The sequence below is a fragment of the Daldinia decipiens genome (assembly GCF_022478715.1).
Source record: "Daldinia decipiens strain CBS 113046 unplaced genomic scaffold F4813scaffold_2, whole genome shotgun sequence".
Lineage (NCBI taxonomy): Eukaryota > Fungi > Ascomycota > Sordariomycetes > Xylariales > Hypoxylaceae > Daldinia > Daldinia decipiens.
In genome coordinates, this window is record NW_026054545.1 from 1,577,694 (window position 1) to 1,596,871 (window position 19,178).

At 47.4% G+C, this 19,178-nt stretch overlaps 4 protein-coding genes across 4 annotated transcripts; 1 reads left to right on the forward strand and 3 right to left on the reverse strand.

Annotated features, from left to right (window-relative positions):
* Positions 1 to 685: 685 nt before the first annotated feature.
* Positions 686 to 2,092, reverse strand: F4813DRAFT_344573 (Cu,Zn superoxide dismutase). Its single transcript, XM_049241675.1, has 5 exons — positions 2,015 to 2,092; positions 1,522 to 1,701; positions 1,301 to 1,452; positions 1,151 to 1,247; positions 686 to 1,085 (listed from the first exon to the last, which is right to left on the reverse strand). The coding sequence occupies exons 1-5, from the start codon at positions 2,025 to 2,027 to the stop codon at positions 1,063 to 1,065; spliced, it is 465 nt and encodes a 154-aa protein (XP_049104416.1). The 5' UTR covers positions 2,028 to 2,092; the 3' UTR covers positions 686 to 1,062.
* Positions 2,093 to 2,601: 509 nt separating this feature from the next.
* Positions 2,602 to 4,435, reverse strand: F4813DRAFT_378649 (FunK1 protein kinase; the record flags this gene model as incomplete). Its single annotated transcript, XM_049245356.1, has 2 exons — positions 2,602 to 4,286; positions 4,333 to 4,435. 2 exons carry the CDS (start codon positions 4,433 to 4,435, stop codon positions 2,602 to 2,604), a joined length of 1,788 nt encoding a protein of 595 aa, XP_049104417.1.
* A 2,611-nt stretch (positions 4,436 to 7,046) lies between these two features.
* F4813DRAFT_108855 (CNH domain-containing protein) lies at positions 7,047 to 13,175 on the forward strand. The gene is made up of 3 exons (XM_049238483.1): positions 7,047 to 10,971; positions 11,020 to 11,688; positions 11,741 to 13,175. The coding sequence occupies exons 1-3, from the start codon at positions 7,297 to 7,299 to the stop codon at positions 12,704 to 12,706; spliced, it is 5,310 nt and encodes a 1,769-aa protein (XP_049104418.1). The 5' UTR covers positions 7,047 to 7,296; the 3' UTR covers positions 12,707 to 13,175.
* A 468-nt stretch (positions 13,176 to 13,643) lies between these two features.
* On the reverse strand, positions 13,644 to 17,882 carry F4813DRAFT_385168 (linoleate diol synthase precursor; the record flags this gene model as incomplete). Its single annotated transcript, XM_049246210.1, has 9 exons — positions 13,644 to 14,271; positions 14,369 to 14,509; positions 14,601 to 15,391; positions 15,500 to 15,677; positions 15,750 to 15,903; positions 15,997 to 16,760; positions 16,829 to 16,872; positions 17,052 to 17,231; positions 17,295 to 17,882. The coding sequence occupies 9 exons, from the start codon at positions 17,880 to 17,882 to the stop codon at positions 13,644 to 13,646; spliced, it is 3,468 nt and encodes a 1,155-aa protein (XP_049104419.1).
* Positions 17,883 to 19,178: the final 1,296 nt, after the last annotated feature.

Genomic DNA, 19,178 nt, shown 5'->3' on the forward strand with positions numbered 1-19,178 from the left:
ATACGATATCAAAACGAGTGTATCCGGCAAGTGGCATGGACACCGCCATTCTCGCTTGATTAGCATTGGAGGCGCTTGTGTTGATGAAGTATTCGAAAGTTGAATCCAAGAAGGGACGTCATTAGACTTACCCAAGCGTAGGAGGTAAAAGATGCCTCGAAGTTTAAGTTAACTAAGTAAAGAGAGTTAGAACATTCGAGGTCGAGTGTGACTAGGTAAGAAGAAGCCAATGCATTCAGAAAACGTTGACTTTAAGCTCAAAATGCAGATGTCGTGTGCGCTTTGGATTTTGACAACTTTCATCAATTTGTGGGGAAGGCCAAGTCTCTTGAGCCAAGTTGTGACTCGTTGAAAGCTGAAGGACCAAAACCACATGCAGTCAAGGCCAAGTCCAGGGGTATTGGGGGCTCCCCTAAGCGAGAAGATCGCTGAAATGATGCGGCAGCTGGCGGGGGATGAAGATCTAGTAAACGGGGCAGACGGGGCAGACGGGGTCGGTCTTTCCCCATCTGCCCCTCCTTTGTTTAAGATACATATGAGCGGGGTATGGATTACTTTATGTACCTAGGTACTATTCAATCTCGATGCGTTTTGTTAAGACTAATAGGAAAGTATAGGACAGTGAAAAGCATCGGAAACAGCAAGCGTAGTGTAGAGCACGAAGAACTGAAGGAGCTTAGATCAGGGGTTCAACTAGTTCATTATTCCCTAAATAGTACCAAGCTATCTTAGGTATCGTATTGTACCATGGCAGTCAAGGGTACCTTGGAGGGGTAGCAAACACAAACGAAAACACCAGCTTAGGTACTTCAGTAGCTTAGGTACACGATCTACATTTATACGTGTACGCAATCAAGGTGATCGAAGTTACTATTGCAAGTCCGCAGCTAGTTGAGGGTTTAGATTTGCATAGAAAAATCTATGTCGATGGCTTAAATTTTCATTTCCAATTGCTAAAGATTGTATTTCTTTTTTATAAAACCTATGATCGACTATATATCATTCAAACTCATTCAATTATACTGAATTTCGTCACTAGGTTTCATACCACTTGGGACATGTTTAGTTCGAGATGCCAATAACACCTAGGAAGGATTGTGTTAGTTGTATTGTTAATCTCGAGAAGCAACATGTATTAAAAGAAACTTACCGCAAGCGGGTCGGGGACCAGCGTTGCCAGTCTTAAGTGACTCCTCGTTACCTCCCTTGCCGAGGTCATCAGTGCCGCCGTGGAATACGACAGTTCGCTTCACCCGGAATTAGCATGTACAATATTATAGCGTCAAACATTATCACTTACGCCAATGATGCTCTCGGGGCCGATCAGCTTCACAAGCGAGTCCTCGATAGAGCCCTTGGCGTTGCCTTGAGCGTCAGTCACAACGTTGCCCAGGTCACCAACGTGACGAGTCTCGTCGGTTCGATCGCCATGAGTCTTGTTGTGGGGGTTGACTATATTGAAAATTAGTCGTTTCCTTCGGTTTGATCCTTCTATTTCTCTATGAGGGTAGCGTCACGTACAGTGAGGGCCTGCAGACGTGCAACCGTTGGTGTTGTCACCGAAGGTGTGGATGTGGAAGCCACGTTTGGCGTTGGGGTCGTGGCCGGTAACGTCCCACGAGATAGTGGTAGGGGAAGACTCGGAGGCCTGCTCAAAGGTGACGGTTCCAGTGACCTTAGAGTCACCACGAACGACAGCAACTAGAGTTGTAGATTCTTGTCAGCAATGACTCGGACCATTGTATAGGGCTGAACTAAAAAGCCACGCGGTAGGGGTTTCCGTAGGAAAGTCTAGTAGATAAGGACTCGTATGAGCCCAATGGTTCGGTTTGGCCTAGCAGACATCTTCTCATTGTGTCCAACAAGGTGTCCATTCATCACAGCCTTGGTGTACGGCAGGGACTCCTAGTTGACGAAATGCGCGCAATCGTGCTCATGCAGCCATCCTGAATCCGGAAATGATGGAATTGATGGAATTGATAGTAGTTTAAATAACGGAGACTCTTCCACGTACCGGCTTTGACCATCTTGACTACTTTTGCTTTGGTTTTCGGTCGTTTAAGGCTAGAATTCTAATACAAGGGATGATGATTGTCGGTTTTTTAGGAGAGGGGGAAAGAAGAGGGGGGGAGCTTCTCACGGTCTAATTTGTACTGAAGAGGAGAGGGGATCTCGGAAAGCCACTCCTAAGCCCGGCCTATCCTTCCCTTTCCACCCACCATTTACTTTACTTACATAAACAGTTTCATTAGGTACGAAAAGGAACCTTACCGTCTTCCATTCAAGTAACACAAAGCACGCTATCTCCAGCTGGAGCTACGAAAATTACCTAAGGTACCTCGTCCTGGTCCTATAATACCTACTTGAGGTATGTACTGGTAAGGTGGGGGTTCATCATAGCGTGCTCTGCATGAAAAGGTTGCCCCGCTTCGCGTCATTGGCGTCATATTTGCATATTTGGATGTGTGATGCTTACAAATGATATCATTTTCCCGTCAAAAAACTCGGTCATTATTATTCAATTCGGACTTTATCCAACTCGCACTAAGTCGCAACCCCATTACCAGTTACATATCTCAGACTTATTTAGCCTAGGTGGTCTCAAATCAAGTCAACCACGCGCGCCTGTGTGCGTCTCGTTCTACCTTCAGAAGCAATAGTCTCTTCAAACGTGTGGATCATTATATCGTAGAGCATGTCTACAGCTTCAGGAGAGTCGTTAGTCCCCGTCCAAATTACCCCATTCCGTAGGGGGAATAGAATTTGGCGTAGACTTTCAGCGAGCGGCTTAAGGGAGTGAAAGGTGAGAGTAAATTCCTCCAGAATATTCTGAAAGCTATCCTGATCCATGTCAAGAGACTTGAGTACCGCTAGTTTTTCCCAGTCTCCATCGCTCCATTGTCGAAGCTTACTTGTCTCTGGAGGATTCTCTGCGTGGTTTGTTATGATTGTCCACAGGAAGACATAGAGGAAAGACTCTAGGTCGTGTCGATAAGTATGACATTCACTCTTCAGCACGCCAATAGCCATAAATGGTCTGGTGCCAGTAATTCCTAGCTCTGTTTCTGATCTTTCCGAGAGCTCTATTGTGGAATCGAGGTCTATGAGGATCCCCTTTGGCTTTCCTTCATCTTGGCCATCTAGAATGATCATATTCCCCGGTGATATATCTTGGTGAAGAATATTGGCGTCATAATAGAGTGATCGATGACACTTGATAGCATCACGAAACACTTGGAGCAACTCTAATAGAGACTGAAAGGTGCGAAGGGGTCTGCCGACAGGAGAAGTAACGAGGCAAGCAAGAATACGATTTTGAAAAAAGTTATCGGTTTCTTCTGTACATTCGATAAGTCCGTCGACATTGTAAGGACTGTCCGTTCGTTGCTCTTCGATACTTCTATGTCTCTCGCAAAGGTCTACCTTAGTGAATTTTCTGTGTGTCCCCCACCGGAGGCCTCGACGCAGAGATGCTGTACTTTCAAATTCCTGGTAATGATCAAGGGAGACGGCACCCCAGACGCATTTCTTCTGGGCCAGCTTTAGAAGCTCGTCCTCCGGATGCTCCCTAGCCCAACGCCATTTGAATTTCAAGATATAATCCTGTCGATTCGAATCAAGCATTCTAGCCCGGTAGCAAGTTGTGCCTGTACCAATAAGGCCTTCACGAAAGGCGATTGGCTGGCTTTCGAGATAAAGCTTTCCTAAAGACTCAAGGACAATGTAACTACCGGCCTTATCCGACTCAATGATGTTGAGTTTCCCCAAGTCCTGGTCCGTCATATGCTGGTAACTGAGAATAATGAAGAGAAATTGGATGAATTCTTTCCGGATATCGAATACGTCACTACAATATAAGCCAGATCGATCAAAATCCCAAAGTTCGAGTAGCGAACCGCGTATGTAGAAGCCATGTAAGAAGAGCCGCGTAGGCTGACTGGAAAATACCAGGTGTGCGGACCGGCAAAGATGCAATAGACCATCCTGATAACAAACACAACCACGGTGGTAAAACTGGCCAATAACCTGAACATGGTCCCATCTCATCTGCACGTTAGAGATCGATGAGGCAGGCATGATTAAGAGAAAACGTGCACCTTCGTCAGCACTCTCTTGTTCAAGTGCTACATTGCCGCTAAATACATGCCACGAGCCCCGAGCACCGTCAAGCTCCCGCGATACATAGTTAGAAAACCATTGTAGAAAAGTGTCGGGTGTCGGTTCAGTTGATGGAACAGCGTAGCGACCAATAACTCTTCCGGCTGTCTGAATTTTTAGTAAAGCATCTTGGTGGACATCGAAATTTGCCGAAGTATTTTTCGATAAATCCACCCATGGGGCCATGCATACGGGCGTCTATGTTGTGAAGGATTTGGTCGTCCGTCCCTGTGGCCGGCGGAGCAGGCGGATGATTTTCCGCCAAATAATCAATCATCCATAACCGATAGAACACATCCAGCGCCAAGCGCCACACGACTTCAATAGGTATCGGTGGTTTGGTATTACGAGATCTCTAGTGTATAGTGTAAATGGCGATGGTTGAGGTTGAGGTTGAGGTAGGCTTGAATAGCAACCTCAAGAACTGCCTCTTGTGTTACATAGCCGATAAGTACTGATGAGATATCAAAAGAATACTATATTTATAATGTTTGTAATAATTTAATTAGTTATATTAAATCGGATTAAATACCGAACTAAATAATAATACTTATATTAGTCCAAATTACATTTCAGTCATATGATTTGTTCAATAGAAAACAATCAACTTATAAACATTTCAAATAACGCTAGACCGATAGTCAGATATTTTAGAAAAGTTGCCATCCGCAAACTGCCTCGTTGCGGCTTACATGCCTAAGGCTCGCCTCGCCGATACTACAGATGCGATATAACCATGGATTTTTTGACAGACATGCAGCAGTGACACTTAGGTATGGGATTTTAGACTCTTAAGAAATATTCCGAAACTATCCTATCTATATAAATAAGTAGTTTACGTGGTAACAAACGAAGGATGTGAAATCGGGGCGGTTAGTGGCTTCGGGGTCATGGCGACATGTTTGATTGCTGTCAAAAGTTCTCTGCAACGCCGCGGCTGTAATGCATTCCGGAGGCGTCTATTTCTTCGTAACGTTAATATTAGGGTGCTACGGTATTACTCCGTAGTAGGTTTGAAGAACAAGCAGGTTTAAGTCAACTTTTCTAACTTCAAGGGGTTTTCTAATTCAAGAAATAAAGTGGACTACTCGGATACCGGTTGATTCCAGCTACCGGGAGAACCTAGAATGTCAAAGGTTCGATAAATTCAAATCGGTAGGTTCAGCCCTATGACTACTATGTATAACGATAACGCGGCTCTAATAGCTAGCTGTAGAATGGAAATTATCATCTCATATATACTCCACACTCTGTGGAGGTTAGTATCGTCTTCTATCTCATAGGGAAAATGATCTCATAAGGAAAATAAAAGAGGATCTTGGCGGCGAACGAATGTGCGATATGACGTGGCAGCGTACTACTGGGAATGCTGCCAGTTATATCTAACTGCATAATACTAAGCCAGCTCAGATGTCGCGACGATACGTTTGGCCTTAATGTAATTGGCGCGTAAAAGAATAATTAATTTTGGTTAGTTGACTTATTATAATGCTTCGAATTCAACAAACAACTTGCGAATTCGACTTAACGCAATAGTTACCTCCCATAGTGATACTATCCGTATATAGTAACTCTTGATGATTAACCTCATGGGAGACATGTTTCACATTATTGACCGACTCTTTGGAATTAACTAAATACTGTAGCTGCAAGTAGTATGTGGTTTATCATCCCCTCAAAACCCTACCTCAAAAGAAACTTAGGCAGGAATTATGGATATATCCAGTGAGTTTGCAGATAGACTGAAGTGATGATCTTATCCTCTAGTTATATTGATGCCGTGATTGGTCATTTGCCGAGCTGCCAATTGTCAACACACGGACCAACACAGTGCCACGCTCGTTCCATCCCGTATATAGTGTACTTATTATAAGTCATATATTGCACGGGGATAGATCGTGGGGTATACTTCAATAGCTCTTCGAGTTAGATATGAGAAGATCAGCTGCATTTATATATATATCTATATTAGATTAATAGTAACGTAGACTCGATATAAGCCATCTCTGGACTAGAGAGTTAATGTAGCACATATGCTTCTAAACCTAAAGTTCTAAAGGATTGAGAGTATCCGAGAAAAGGAACACACTGTGACAGGGTATGTGAAAGGTACTCGTTTGCTCTGTTTATCAGCCAATAGTTACATGCATACTCCATAAACTTTTTCGACGTAGCTCCTCGAGTCCTTCTTTCATAAGTGGATAGAGACCAAAGGTTCATAGATGATTTCAGATTTCAGAACAATGGAAATGGAAATTACGTCTTTTTTTCGGCGGTGGTGGTGCACAGCCTTCTCAAAAGCCTCGATGTTCAGATGTACAATTGTGGCTTGGTTTCATTGCGGCAGGTGGGTTTAAGGTAAGGTTCAATGTTGTTTGTGGAGGGAGACCACTCTGCCGCTAGGAGCTGGGAGGGGACCGCTTTAAGGTTGCCATTGATTTTCACGGGTCCACCACCGGACCACGCTGTTACCGACCCTTCAAAAAAAGAAAGCGAACAGCTGGAGAAATAGCCCCCCATACACTTCAATTCAGCCTAGCCCACCCTCAGGTAACTCAAATGTTCTTCCATCAAACATCCATTTACATTCCCTTCATTGGCGCACACACAGTAACAGAATGGTCATGGTCATCTTGACTAATTTTTGGCTTCGCAATCCATTTCTAGTCACTACGACTCTTGCTTCGCCTATATCATTATAATTCCATTTCTTATATTCGCTACGGGTTTTATCATCAACTCGGGCTTCTACTACGCCTTAATCCTACGCAGTAAAGGTTTTACGACATCAACGGCTTAACGATTAAACTTTCCGACCCTTCAATCTACTGTCCTATAACCGGCTTTCCAGACCAATCCAGACGATTATCGCATTTTATTTAGTAAAAACATTCGTGCCGGATACTTCCCACCTACATCGTCCAGTCTCTTTTAAATTCCCCGAAGACGAACTTTGTCGTGAGCTTCCTCTGACACTAGCACCTATGGGGATGCGAATTGTCAAATTTCAGACACAATAGAGTTCTAGCTTACCGATGCCTGTTCATGCGACAACATTCTATCGGTCTATTCGTTAATACCCAATATCTCCACCCTGCGGTCGGCGGTTGCGCAACGACCTAGTTGACGAAACTCAATATGTCATTTCGAGACAACGACCAGCGCCGGTATGGCCATATCCCTCCTGTACAGTACCCCGTCGCAAATCAGTCTTCGCAAGACCCGTTAAACTATCCGAACCGACGGTCAAGTTTCAACAACGGCGACGATTCCAGCGGGTTTACTTCTCCCGTAACTCGACCAAGCTATCAGCCAACTTTGAATACGAATGTCGCAGGGCTTGCAGGCCGCGATGAACTGTTCCTAGCCGGCTCGTCTGATCCCAGCAGGCCTAACTATGGCAATTCAAATGTCGCCATGGCGGGATACCAGCACCAGTACCAGCCTCAGTCACCACCTACGCCATCAACGTACAACCCGCAAGCCTTCGCTCGATCTCATTCTACCTCGCTACCGTATCTACCGCACCCATCACACAGGTGGGCTCCACCAAATGCGCCGCCCGCTCCATATAGTCCTACAAGCGCGACGCCTAATAACTTCACACCTGCTCCGTATAATCCCGCCGCATATTCTGGAGCGCCAGTACCTCAGCGCCAAACAACCTATGCTGGATATACTAATAATAATAATAATAGCAGCAATAACGGTCAATCTTATGGCTCGCCGCCGTTAAACCAGTCGCCCTACTTTCAATCTCAACCTCTATATGCTGCTTCCACCCAACCGAGACACACCCCCACTCCACCAACCACTTACACTGCAAGCTACGGTCAAACGCCTTATAGCCCGGCATACCCACCTGCTACAAACACATTAGCTTCGACTCTCACGACTAGCTACGATTCTTCGCAAGGACGTTACACTACGAGCTATCCAAACGGCGGTACAAGCCCACAGGCTACGTTTTACTCATCCGACTCGTCCACATCTTCCCAGACGCCGTACCCGACCCATTCGGATATACCTGTAGGGCCGAACTACTCTGCCAACGATCCACATTCGTTTTTGAATCGTACATCCAGGTCAAATTCAGCAGCATCGCCACTACCTTCGCCCCCTGCCCATTCGCAATTATTAACTGGTTTGGCGCGCCATCCGACTAACGCGCCACTGCCTAGCCGGCCGGTCGATGATGTCGCCGAAGAGCAATACCCATCTAATGGCGCCCATGCTTCTGATATGGCACAGGAATACGCCACCCAAAATAGCATTATGCAGGACATCGAAGCTGAGCTCAGGAGGAGGAGGAATGGTTCAATCAACGGTCGTCCTACAGCTTTTGATCAGCGCAACGGTGCCTTGGCCGATGGGGATCTACAGAATCTCCGTCGGTTAACGTCCAACGCGAGCTACCATTCAACTGCCACCACGATAACGAACCAAGAAGAACCGTCTGGGGTAAACCGATACTCCTCTAATGCGTCAACGTTGAACAGGAATCACTCAACTAACCCATACACCCATGAAACTCATGAAGAGTATGACGGAGATGAAAGCGATCCGGAGGGCGCAGCCGGGGCTTGGGCATTGCAACAGGCGGAAGAGGACGATCGTCGATTTAGTTCAGTAAGCGGGACGTTATCCTATTTCAATCCGCCGGAAGCACCCACGCAACCTACTCTCCCCACTCATAGAGAAGAGCCAAGCAGCGATAGCGACTATGCTGGAATGGATTTGGGGCTCATGGGCGGGGGTTATGCCGGGAACCTAACATATGACAACAATCTCGGATCGCCGCCTGCTTCCGAAACGACACCGGGGGATTTGCAAGCTTTGCCGACCCCTCGCAGCAACCATACATCCCAAAGGAGCCATGGAAGCAATAAATATCCGGCTTTTGAGCAGGCTGAAGTGGACTATGAGGGTACTGGTGGCCTACAGAAACCCGCTGCTCATCGTTTGAGCTTCGACGAAGGGGAAGAGCGCGTTTCCCTCCACTCAAGACAAAGCGGCAGTGAGTCTCCTATAAAAGAGGACTATCCGGACATGTTTTACCATCCTGGGCTATCGAATCGTCCTCTCCCGGCTATTCCTGCCAGCTCGGACAGTAGTTCAATGTTATCTATTCAGTCGCCTACTAAAGCTGGACATCACCATGGATACTCCCTCAGTGTAGACTCACCTCCATATTCTGGACCAGATGCTCTATATGGACAAAATGCGCAGCAGCTTCAAGTTGAGAGGTCCATCTCGTTATCTAGTCATAGTACTTCACCTCACGTCCAGCCACCGGGTCGATCGAAGACTGATGCCACCGAGGAGCGTAACGCACGATTGAGGCACGTGAGACAGCAACAACAATTGGCGGCTCAACAAGGATTGCCGTATGAGGGTTATGAAACAGGGACAACTTCGTCAATAAATTACGACGTAATTACTCTACCTAGCGGTCGGCGTCGAAATTTCCAACCAGAAAAATTCACAATAGTTGATGTCCGTTCTTGCACGGAGCCATGGGCTTTGAGTGGCATTGCTAAATGGGTTCGTGAGATGGCTGAGGGCGAACCCGACCTAAAGAGGAAGACCCTTGAAGACGGTCTTGTTAGACTATTCTGCCTGAAGGTCCCCACGATGAACGTCGCAGATGCCGAGACTCTGAGTACCCAAGTTACCAGCTCGATGTTGGAAGCTGGTATTCTTGTCCCGGAAGAGGAATGGCTTAAGTTCGGGCCTGGCTCTATATCCGGTGTGTTATGGCAGTTAACCGGTTCAGGTTGTTACGCGCCAAAGCTTCACGAATGCGACGATGATATAACGGGACATGAAGTGCCAACACGGTGCTACTCGTATCATTGTACCAGGACGCTTAAGAAGGCTAACCTAGATGATCTTGTGTCAAATGGCGTTAAAACAGTTGACTGGGCGACATTTTATAACATGACGAAGGAGGGAACAGAAAGTAAGTCGAAGAAGGAGATCTCACGACAAAATGTTCTCCACGAAATCGTTACTTCAGAGGAAGTATATATGGACCGCCTGGATGTCCTCCGTGTTCTATACCGAGACCGGCTCCTCCAAATTCAGCCTAAGATTATTGCTGAAAGTAAGATCGAGAAATTTGTCAACGACGTCTTTGGCAAGGCCGATGCGGTCCAGGAAGTCAACATGGATCATCTATTAGCACAATTGAAGTACCGACAAAAAGAACAAGGTCCTTGGATAGTAGGCTTTAGCGACATCTTCAGAGAATGGGTTCGAAAAGCTAAAACTGCGTATGTTGATTATGCTTCCGCCTTTCCTTACGCACGGTATCGAGTGAAGAAAGAGGCAGAGAAAAACTTCCTATTCAAGCAGTTTCTCGAAGAGAACCGGGCGCACCCTCGGTCGCAGCGTCTTGATTGGACCAGCTACTTGAAAGATCCCATTACACGCCTGCAAAGATACTCCCTCCTCCTAGAGACGGTATTAAAACATATGGTGCACGAGAGCGAGGAAAAGTCGAATCTTAAGAGGGCTATTGAGGAAGTTAAGTCTATGACTCTTGAATGCGACGCGAAAGTAGATGAGATGCAGAAGAAGGTAACGATGATCGAGTTGGACCAGATGCTGGTTCTTCGACCGGGTTTCCATGCCGATCTCCATTTAGATCATCTAGAACTTATCCTTCAGGGCGATCTTCAGAGGATGGGTTCGAAGGGTATGCGATGGGTCGACACGCACGCTTTGCTGTTCGACCATTACTTGATACTCGCCAAATTAGTCATATCAAAAGACGGTAGGCAAGACAGGAAATACGATGTGTCGAAAGAAGTGAGTATTTCTCCACTTGGAATAATTAGCATTCGTTAACGTTTTTAGCCCATTCCTATGCCTTTATTATTCCTCGAAAGCAGCCAAGATGACCCAGTCTCTAAGCAAAAAGGAATCACTGCTCCGTTAACCCGAGCAACGAATTCAGCCTCTGATACCAAGCTTAATAAAATAACGTCAAACGGCACCGAGCGGCCCGGCCTGGACCATACAGCCACGACTTCGTCCATCGGCCCTGGATCTGTCACTAGGCTAGGTCCCGGTGGCTCAGGGGATACTGAAGGAAGGATACTTTATCCTTTCCGTGTTAAGCATCTAGGGCATGAAGTATATACCTTATTCGCCCAGTCGGCTCAGACGCGGCAGGATTGGTGTGACAGGATCATTGAGGCCAAGACTCGTCATGCTAAGGCACTACATGCTCAAAACGCCGAACCGTTCCGGTTGCGGGTGATGGCCGATAGTGCTTTTGCCTACGATCCAATCGCAGCCATCGGCAAGTATGTTGGCGGTGTGCATATACGTGGAACTCCCCTTGATAGAGCCATTCGGGAGGTTGAAAAGACGTATGGACCCGGTCGCGGCCCCCCTCCAATCTCTCGAGCAGGAGTTAATTGCGCGGCTGGTTTCTCTGCCTTCGGTAAGAATATGGTTGCGGTTGGCACAGACGCGGGCGTGTGTGTGTCGGAAGCTAGTGATCAACGGCATTGGAATAAGGTAAAATCCATATACGTGTACATCTTATACCATTTACTGACTATTTTCTTAGACGGTTACAGTCAACCGGGTCACACAAATCGCGGTCCTTGAAGAATTTTCTGTTGTTCTCGTATTGTCCGACAGGAATCTTATTTCTTACCCTCTCGATGTGATAGCACCTCCGTCTAATTTTCCCGCTCTGGCGAACGATAACCACCGTCGGTCTCCCCAAAGGCTTGCCAAGGATGTATCGTTCTTTGCTACAGCCCGTATGAAAGACCGGATGCTTGTGTTCTACAAGAAGAAGGAAAGTCTACATACCACCTTTAAGGTACTCGAGCCGGTGTTCCAAAAGGCGACGGAAAAGAAAGCGCGTTTCTTTGGTGGAAGCCGAAAGGCTGGCGTGGGCGTGACGGAGAGTTTCCGAGATTATGACGAGTTCTTTTTCCCTACTGAATGCTACTCGCTCAACATTTTCCACACGTACATTGCCGTCTCAACGGCTAGGGGGTTTGAGCTTTTAACTCTCGACAAGAAGATACCTATGTCGATTCCTGATGTCAAGCAACCCGCTATTGCCGACATTGCTTACCGCATTAAGGAACAACGACCTCTAGGCATGTTCCGCCTGAATGACCAGGAATTTCTCCTAGCATACGAGGACTGTGCTGTCTACGTAGACAAATATGGTGATGTCAGTCGTAGCGTCATCATGGAATATTCAGGAAAGCAAAAGAAGGCAAGGGGTGCCACGATGTACGGGCAATACTTGTTACTATTTAATGAGGATTATGTCGAGGTGCGCAATGCCGAGAATGGCCGACTGCGCCAGATCATTGCCGGAAGGGACGTGAGGGTTCTAGACTATGGCGTTCGGGGTCCAACGGGGGGTTCATCTAGCGCGAATGGGTCAAGTCCATTCCCTGCCGACGATAGCGGGTCTGAATCAAGCGGCACGGTCAAGATCTGTATGGCGCATCCAGAGGTTTCGGGTCAACAGATCGTTCTAGAGATGTTACTGAACAGCGGGCATTGAGAGATATTACGAATCGCACGCTTTGGTTATGACCAACGTCGCATGGACAAACAGTTTACGGTTCGGTTGGTATAAGGGGTTGCATATTTGATTCTGTGGTACGGCTACCCGCATGGGAATGTTTTTTTTTAATGGATATCCGGCCAAACCAATGGCCAAGTTTCCTTTTCTTTCCTTTTCTTAATTACTCGAAGACGGCCTAGATGATGAGCCATCATCATCATGATGGCTAGAGCTAAATATTGTTAGTAAAAGCTCTAAGGCACGACGCTACGCCGCCCACGGGTATTCGACCGTTTTCGAGTCTTGCGTTACTTTATTTTTCTATTTATGAAAGAGGTGGACTCGAAGTTACCCTCGGTAATAGGGTAATCCGTAGACATTACTGCTACAATTCTATGATATACCCCCTTTGATGGCACATTTCTATTGCAATGTATTTGCGTATTTCTCAGTCTTCAAGTATAATTTATGCCCGTTCGGGTGATTTAGATAGTTCGAGGTGCACATGTATGGGTGCTTGTCAAGTAGGAGTGTACTAATGGACGATTTCCTAGATGACCGTCGATGATGTATTCGACTCCCTCGTGGATAAAATCGGTACGTTCTAGGTTAACTCAGTCTGGGGAGCATCGTATCTAAAGCGACCAATATAACCAGCACAGATTATTTGATACTGCAAGTATAATCCATCATAAGATAACGAACTGTATAAAAGCCACTTAAGCGCGATTAAATATGAATGAATATAGGTATTTAACTAATAGCGGTTGAAGGCTATTCCCGTGTCTACATCGAATGCTTAGACTGCCCCCTTACCCTCGAGCCTCCCCAGTTCTCGACTGAATCTTAAACAAGAGTAGACAATAATCACAATGCATATTCCAAACCACCCAAACAGTCATACAACTACATTCCTCGCGCTACAACTCGCAACTTACTTACCCTCAACATCAACCCACCCCCTCTCCTCCCCCTCAGCAGTAAAAGCCGCACCATCCCACCGCACCCGCATCGTCGTCGGCACAGGAGAATACGCGCTCTGATCAGGCGTCATATACACCCTCAGACCAGTCCACTCGTCGCCACCGCCACGCACAGCCTTCCGCCCAACCTGGCCCCGCCACTCCTTGAACTCGAGGCTCTTGCACTCGCCCCGCGGGCCGGGAGCACGCCGCAACCCCGGCAGCTGCAGCAGCGCCCTGAACGCGGCCGCGAGCGCGATGCGCGTCAGCCCCTCGCCTAGGCACTTGTGCGGGCCGGCGCCCCACGGCAGGTACGCGGATACCGGACGCTCGAGACGCAGGGACTCGGGGTCCGGGAAGGCGGCGCTGTCGTGGGAGGCGGTTACTAGGTCGATTATGGCGCGCTGGGTCGGGAGGAGCGTGTATGTGCGGGTGGAGGAGGGGCGGGAGGACGGGGGGTTGGGGATGGGGGAGGGGCTGGCTGGGGAGGATGGGTTGGGTAGGCAGGGGATGTCGTCGGTGATGGTTTGGGCGGGGCTGGTAGGTGGGATGAAGCGCGCTACTACGACGGTGCCGCGGAGGCGGATGCCTTCTAGGAGGCTGGGTTTTGGTTAGCATTGGGGGGCCATGGCTTTTTCATTATATATATATATATATATGTGTGTGTGTGTGTGTCGAGATAGGGGGAGGAACTTACTAATGCATCAATTTATCGTCAGCTTCGGTTGTGTCTTCGTGAGCCAGGCGATACAGTTCGGGCAGATGTTCGCTCCCCGTTCCTAGGAAGTAATCTAGACACTGCGAGAGCAGGCCTGACATGATCGTGGCTCCGGCAGCGCTGTTAGATCTAGGGTTAGTATGATGTGCTGCTATCCACGAATTCACTTCTGCTGCAATATTCAATGTAGTTCCGGACAAGAGAAACTCACCTGATAGGCATAACAGTCCCCGCAACACACTCCTCAACCGTCTTCCCCTTCTCCATCATACGGGAAAGCAGCTGTCGCCCATAATGCGGCAGCCCAGGCCAGCCATCCTTACCCCCGGCATTCGACTTGTCCTTCCCGGCAGATAGAAAGCCCAGCCGTGCCGCCATTCCGGCGACCCAACCAGTCTTCGCATCGGCTTCGGCCTCCAGCCGTACAAGTTGTTCTAGCCCCAGAGCAAGCTCGCGTGACAGAGTCCGCAGTTTGAAGGAATTGGCTGGATCGCCGTCGAAGAATACGGCGGAGAACATGGCTGACAGTAGCCCGTATAGCTCGTGCTCTGTGTAGACGCCGTGGGGCGAGGTCTCGGCTGTTTTAATCGGCAGTCCGAAGAACTCCGCGACGAAGCGCGTGTTAAGCGGGATAATAACATCTCGGACAATGTCGACTTCGAATTGTTTGGCTGATGCCGGTGTGGTGGGACTGCGTGGTAACATCCGGCCAGCCTTCTTAAGCAGATTCTTCGTAGTCTGGTCGAAGAAATGCTTGATCTCGGCTTCCCACTCCTTGGGTTGGTAGAGACATTTAGCGACATGGTCCCGACTATGCTGGTTGGCGGTGCCGTCACCAGCTAGACAAAAGTCTTTCGCGAAGGTCTTCCCTGGTGGGCTGACAAGATAGGATATACCGTCGCCCCAGGGAACGTAGAAGTCCTTGTTGTTGCTAAGCACTTGGCTAACGGCTTTGTGGGATTTGATGACCACCGGATCTAGCTGTCTCGCGGGTTTCTCCCACTGTAGTAAGAAGAGTTGATATTAGTTACATTAAAATGGGGTATGACCACAGAACCCCTATTCTCGAGGGATGGGAAAGGGGTCTGTCGAAGTGGGAAATTATCTTACCGAATATAACTCAGATGTGCCGAGAGCCTCATGTATGACCTTATTCTCCTGCGGCACAACGAAAGGGAAATGCGCATGGATGCTGTTGCGCGCGAAGTGAAACGGGAACGCGCGGAATATCAACTTGTGCATCACTTGTCCCTGGTCCACCTTCAGGTCGAAATTGGCCTCATTGGAACTTAAAGGCGCTCAGCTTCACATTTAACCAAGGGGAATAAAGCGAGATGTTATGAGATGGTATCATACATACCCCCAGTTCGTCAAGTTCGCAGGAGTGTAGTCAGTAGTATAGAAGCGATCTCCGCGAACGAGCGCCACGGCATCGGAAAGGATGGCACGGCTCGTGGTGACGTTTACGCAGAGTCCGCTGCCGGACATAGGTGGTTTGGGCTTCTCGGCTACAACTACGACCAGTAAGTGCTTATTCGTTCAAATAAAGGGGTTAAGGGTCTAGGAATATCCTAGAACAGGGGAAAGGGATTTCGCAATGCACGTACGCCCTGGATATAATTCAACCGAATCAGGCGAATCATAAAGCGATATTAACTTCCCCGCGACCGCAGGGTCTGGGTTGATGTCTTCGAACGTGTCGTGCTTCTTCAGGCCAAAATGCTGCCGGAATTCATTCAGCGTGGCTACATGCCATTCTCGCGCTTGCGTGATTCCGAGGATTTCGATAACTCGCAATGCGCTCGGTACTTGGTTCGCTCCAAACGCGCCTGCGACATCTTCGATAGAAGCAGTTAGGATATCGACGAGGTCGTCGTCAGAGTAAGTCCCGTCTTCACCCCGGCTTAGACCGGCGAAGTCTCGCTCATCCGGGTTGTTAGGGATGCTGCGCCGGGATCTTGCTAAGGCTTGCAGCACCTCGTCAACGGTCGCTTTAGCAGGATCCGCGCCGTCGAGTATTTTACGGAAGTCATCAGTTACCCATTTCTCGTCACGCGCCGACAGGGCGCTGTGCCATCTATAGATGAGATTGAACTCAATGGAAACTTGGTTACCTGTAGCCTCTGGGGCTGGTGAACTGTTGAATATGTTCTTCTTCTCTTGCGTCCGTGGGTCTAGGTCCCATGTAGTGCCAGAGCGGTTTACATTCAGGATCGTCCGAACGTAATCCTTAAGGATGATGTTGACATAGAGCCCGCAGGTAATGAGTCGTCCTGTCTGGAATAGGTCGTTATCGTATTTCTCCCAGGCCTCCCAATTACCACCTTCGCTGGTTGCGGCCGGCTTGGTAAAGCGCCCGTTTTCATTAATTCTTATGGATATTAGCATTTCTTGATTATCACAAGATTTAAACTACCGCTCATAGGTAGAGAGTCTTACCCTGCTAGCTGAGTTACGATATAGTTGTGAAACCGATTGAACATCTGCAAACAGTTATTAGTGTTAACGTTCCAAGATGAAGTTAAGAGACACGAGAGGGTTTGTAGTTCTAAAATCGACTATTGGATACATTGTTGACCCTCCAAAAATATTCCCTTAATGTGGATAGATGTATACTTTCTAGAAATGGTTGGTAGAGGATAAGAAATTCAGGAGCACTAACGATCAAAAACACTCCTACTCCCGGAGGAAATCCAAGAAGATTCTTCGACGAAAAGCAGTCGGGCTTAAGTAACCCATCTTTGAAAGTTCGCATGGCTTTTTGCTCTTCATCATTACGACCATACAAAGGTGAAAGATCAAGATACGACGAGGTCAAGTTAACGTTTGCGTCTCGTGAGTCCTTTACTCGACAATTAGATATCAGCTAAGACCAAGGGAGACTGTATATGTTCAGACAACTTACCGTCTGGAAGATATCGTGGGTAATTATTGTAGCAAGGTAGAAAAGCATGCTAGATATCTTGTTTGGATGCTCGCGAAACGATACTTCGTCTCTGGCCATGATACTGTCGTAAATAAGACCCGGGTCTGGCAAGTTAGGCCCCTGGAACACCTTAGCAGGGGTTGTTCGTGAGTAGCGTGTGTTAGCGGCTCCCATAGCAGGAGCTCCAAGGTTGTTATAGGAGCCGTCTGCCGTACGGTAGCAAGCATCTCTAGCCGATATCTGAGCAGGAGGGTGCTCAAGCGAGTTCCAGAGCGTATTGACGAAAGCATCGGTGGCTTGTTTACCTTCCCGAGAATTAGGGGGCAGTTTAGCAAGCAAGGTGACAATACGCTCCTGCAAAAGTTCGTTGTCATCCTCTTCGCCGGAAACCGTGGCATCCAAGACATCTTTCGATGTCTTGTAGTCTTCAACACTCAAGTGTTGCAAGTCCTGAAGAAGGCCAGTCTCCTTGGATGTATCATCATTTCCTGGAGCGAACTGATATTTGGGAAGAGGCCCGAGGGCTCTGGTAATAGCTTGGATAGCTTGGGCAAAGGGTGAGGACATGATTTGAGTATTAGAAGAGGCTACATTGGAGGTTACTGGTACCGCGGAGGGGGATATGAACTCCCTTGTCCACTTATACAGGGAGAATCTACGAGGTTCCCGTTGGGGGTCTGAATTTCTCGGCCGATTCAGCTCCATCCTGCGAGGCCTGGTCGATGTAACTATAATATGAAGTCTCTATTATCATGTAGTAGACTAGTGGACACAGTGAAATACGGGAACAAGTAATGCAGCATGACTACCAACCGGATATAGATAATTAGAGCAAACAAGGCTAGTGTAACACACTATGAGTTGATGATAGGCCTGTAATACCTAAGACATAAATGCGACTTTGTCTATAAATGCCAACACCACCAAAATTAAGTGAGTAATACGACACCGGCCTACTGAACAAATATCTCTTCTTCGCCCCAGATATATTCATCATCGAATACGGTAGTATAAAGACTCCATGGCATCATTCTCGGGACCGAAGATATTTATATATATTATACTACACTACAATACGGCTAGGCAATGATTTTGATCAGCAGACCTAATCGTCACCTCACCATTGAACATGAGGCAGCTCGACAACTAATGTGTTAATACAAAAGCATATTATCGATCATATGGTTTGAGATCTGGTTTGAAGCTGCAAGCCACCAATCCTCCAACTTATCATATCAAGTATCAACAAGCAGCTATCGTAAGTGGCTTCTTACAGCATCCTTGGCGCATGGTTGTTCTAAATAGGTGGTATGAGATAATTACTGAGGGGCAATGACCATACCTAAACCAGACTATTTCCTCGAGATGCCAGGATAGCGTCATGCAGCTACCCGTTAAAGCCATGTATTCACCCTTTGATAAATGTACCTATGTAGGAGGTAACTAAGTATTTCTTAGGGTTATGTTTGGATTTGAATGTCTTGAAGGGGCCTATCAAGTAACTATAATGTGTATTAAGACACCTTCTGTATGACTCCTGTTCCGCATTTATATTGCTATGAGATTCAACATCATGGTACCTGGCATCCTCTTTTTAGTTCCCCCTTTCCTCACGTAAGAGCCTAATAAGTGTGAACATGCTCCAGATCGACGCTTAGCCCTATACCCCTCCATTTACGTGTAAGACAATTGAGGACTGCGTGCGTAAGCGGATATTTCATTCGACCTCGACTTCTACGATAGAACAAGGTGGTACTATACAAGCCGCTAGTTTAATACAAGGTCATATCGACTGAAGGTTTAAATCGGACTTCATGGGTAAAATTATGATTCTCGAAGATAGTTTTACAAGGTCAAATGGAG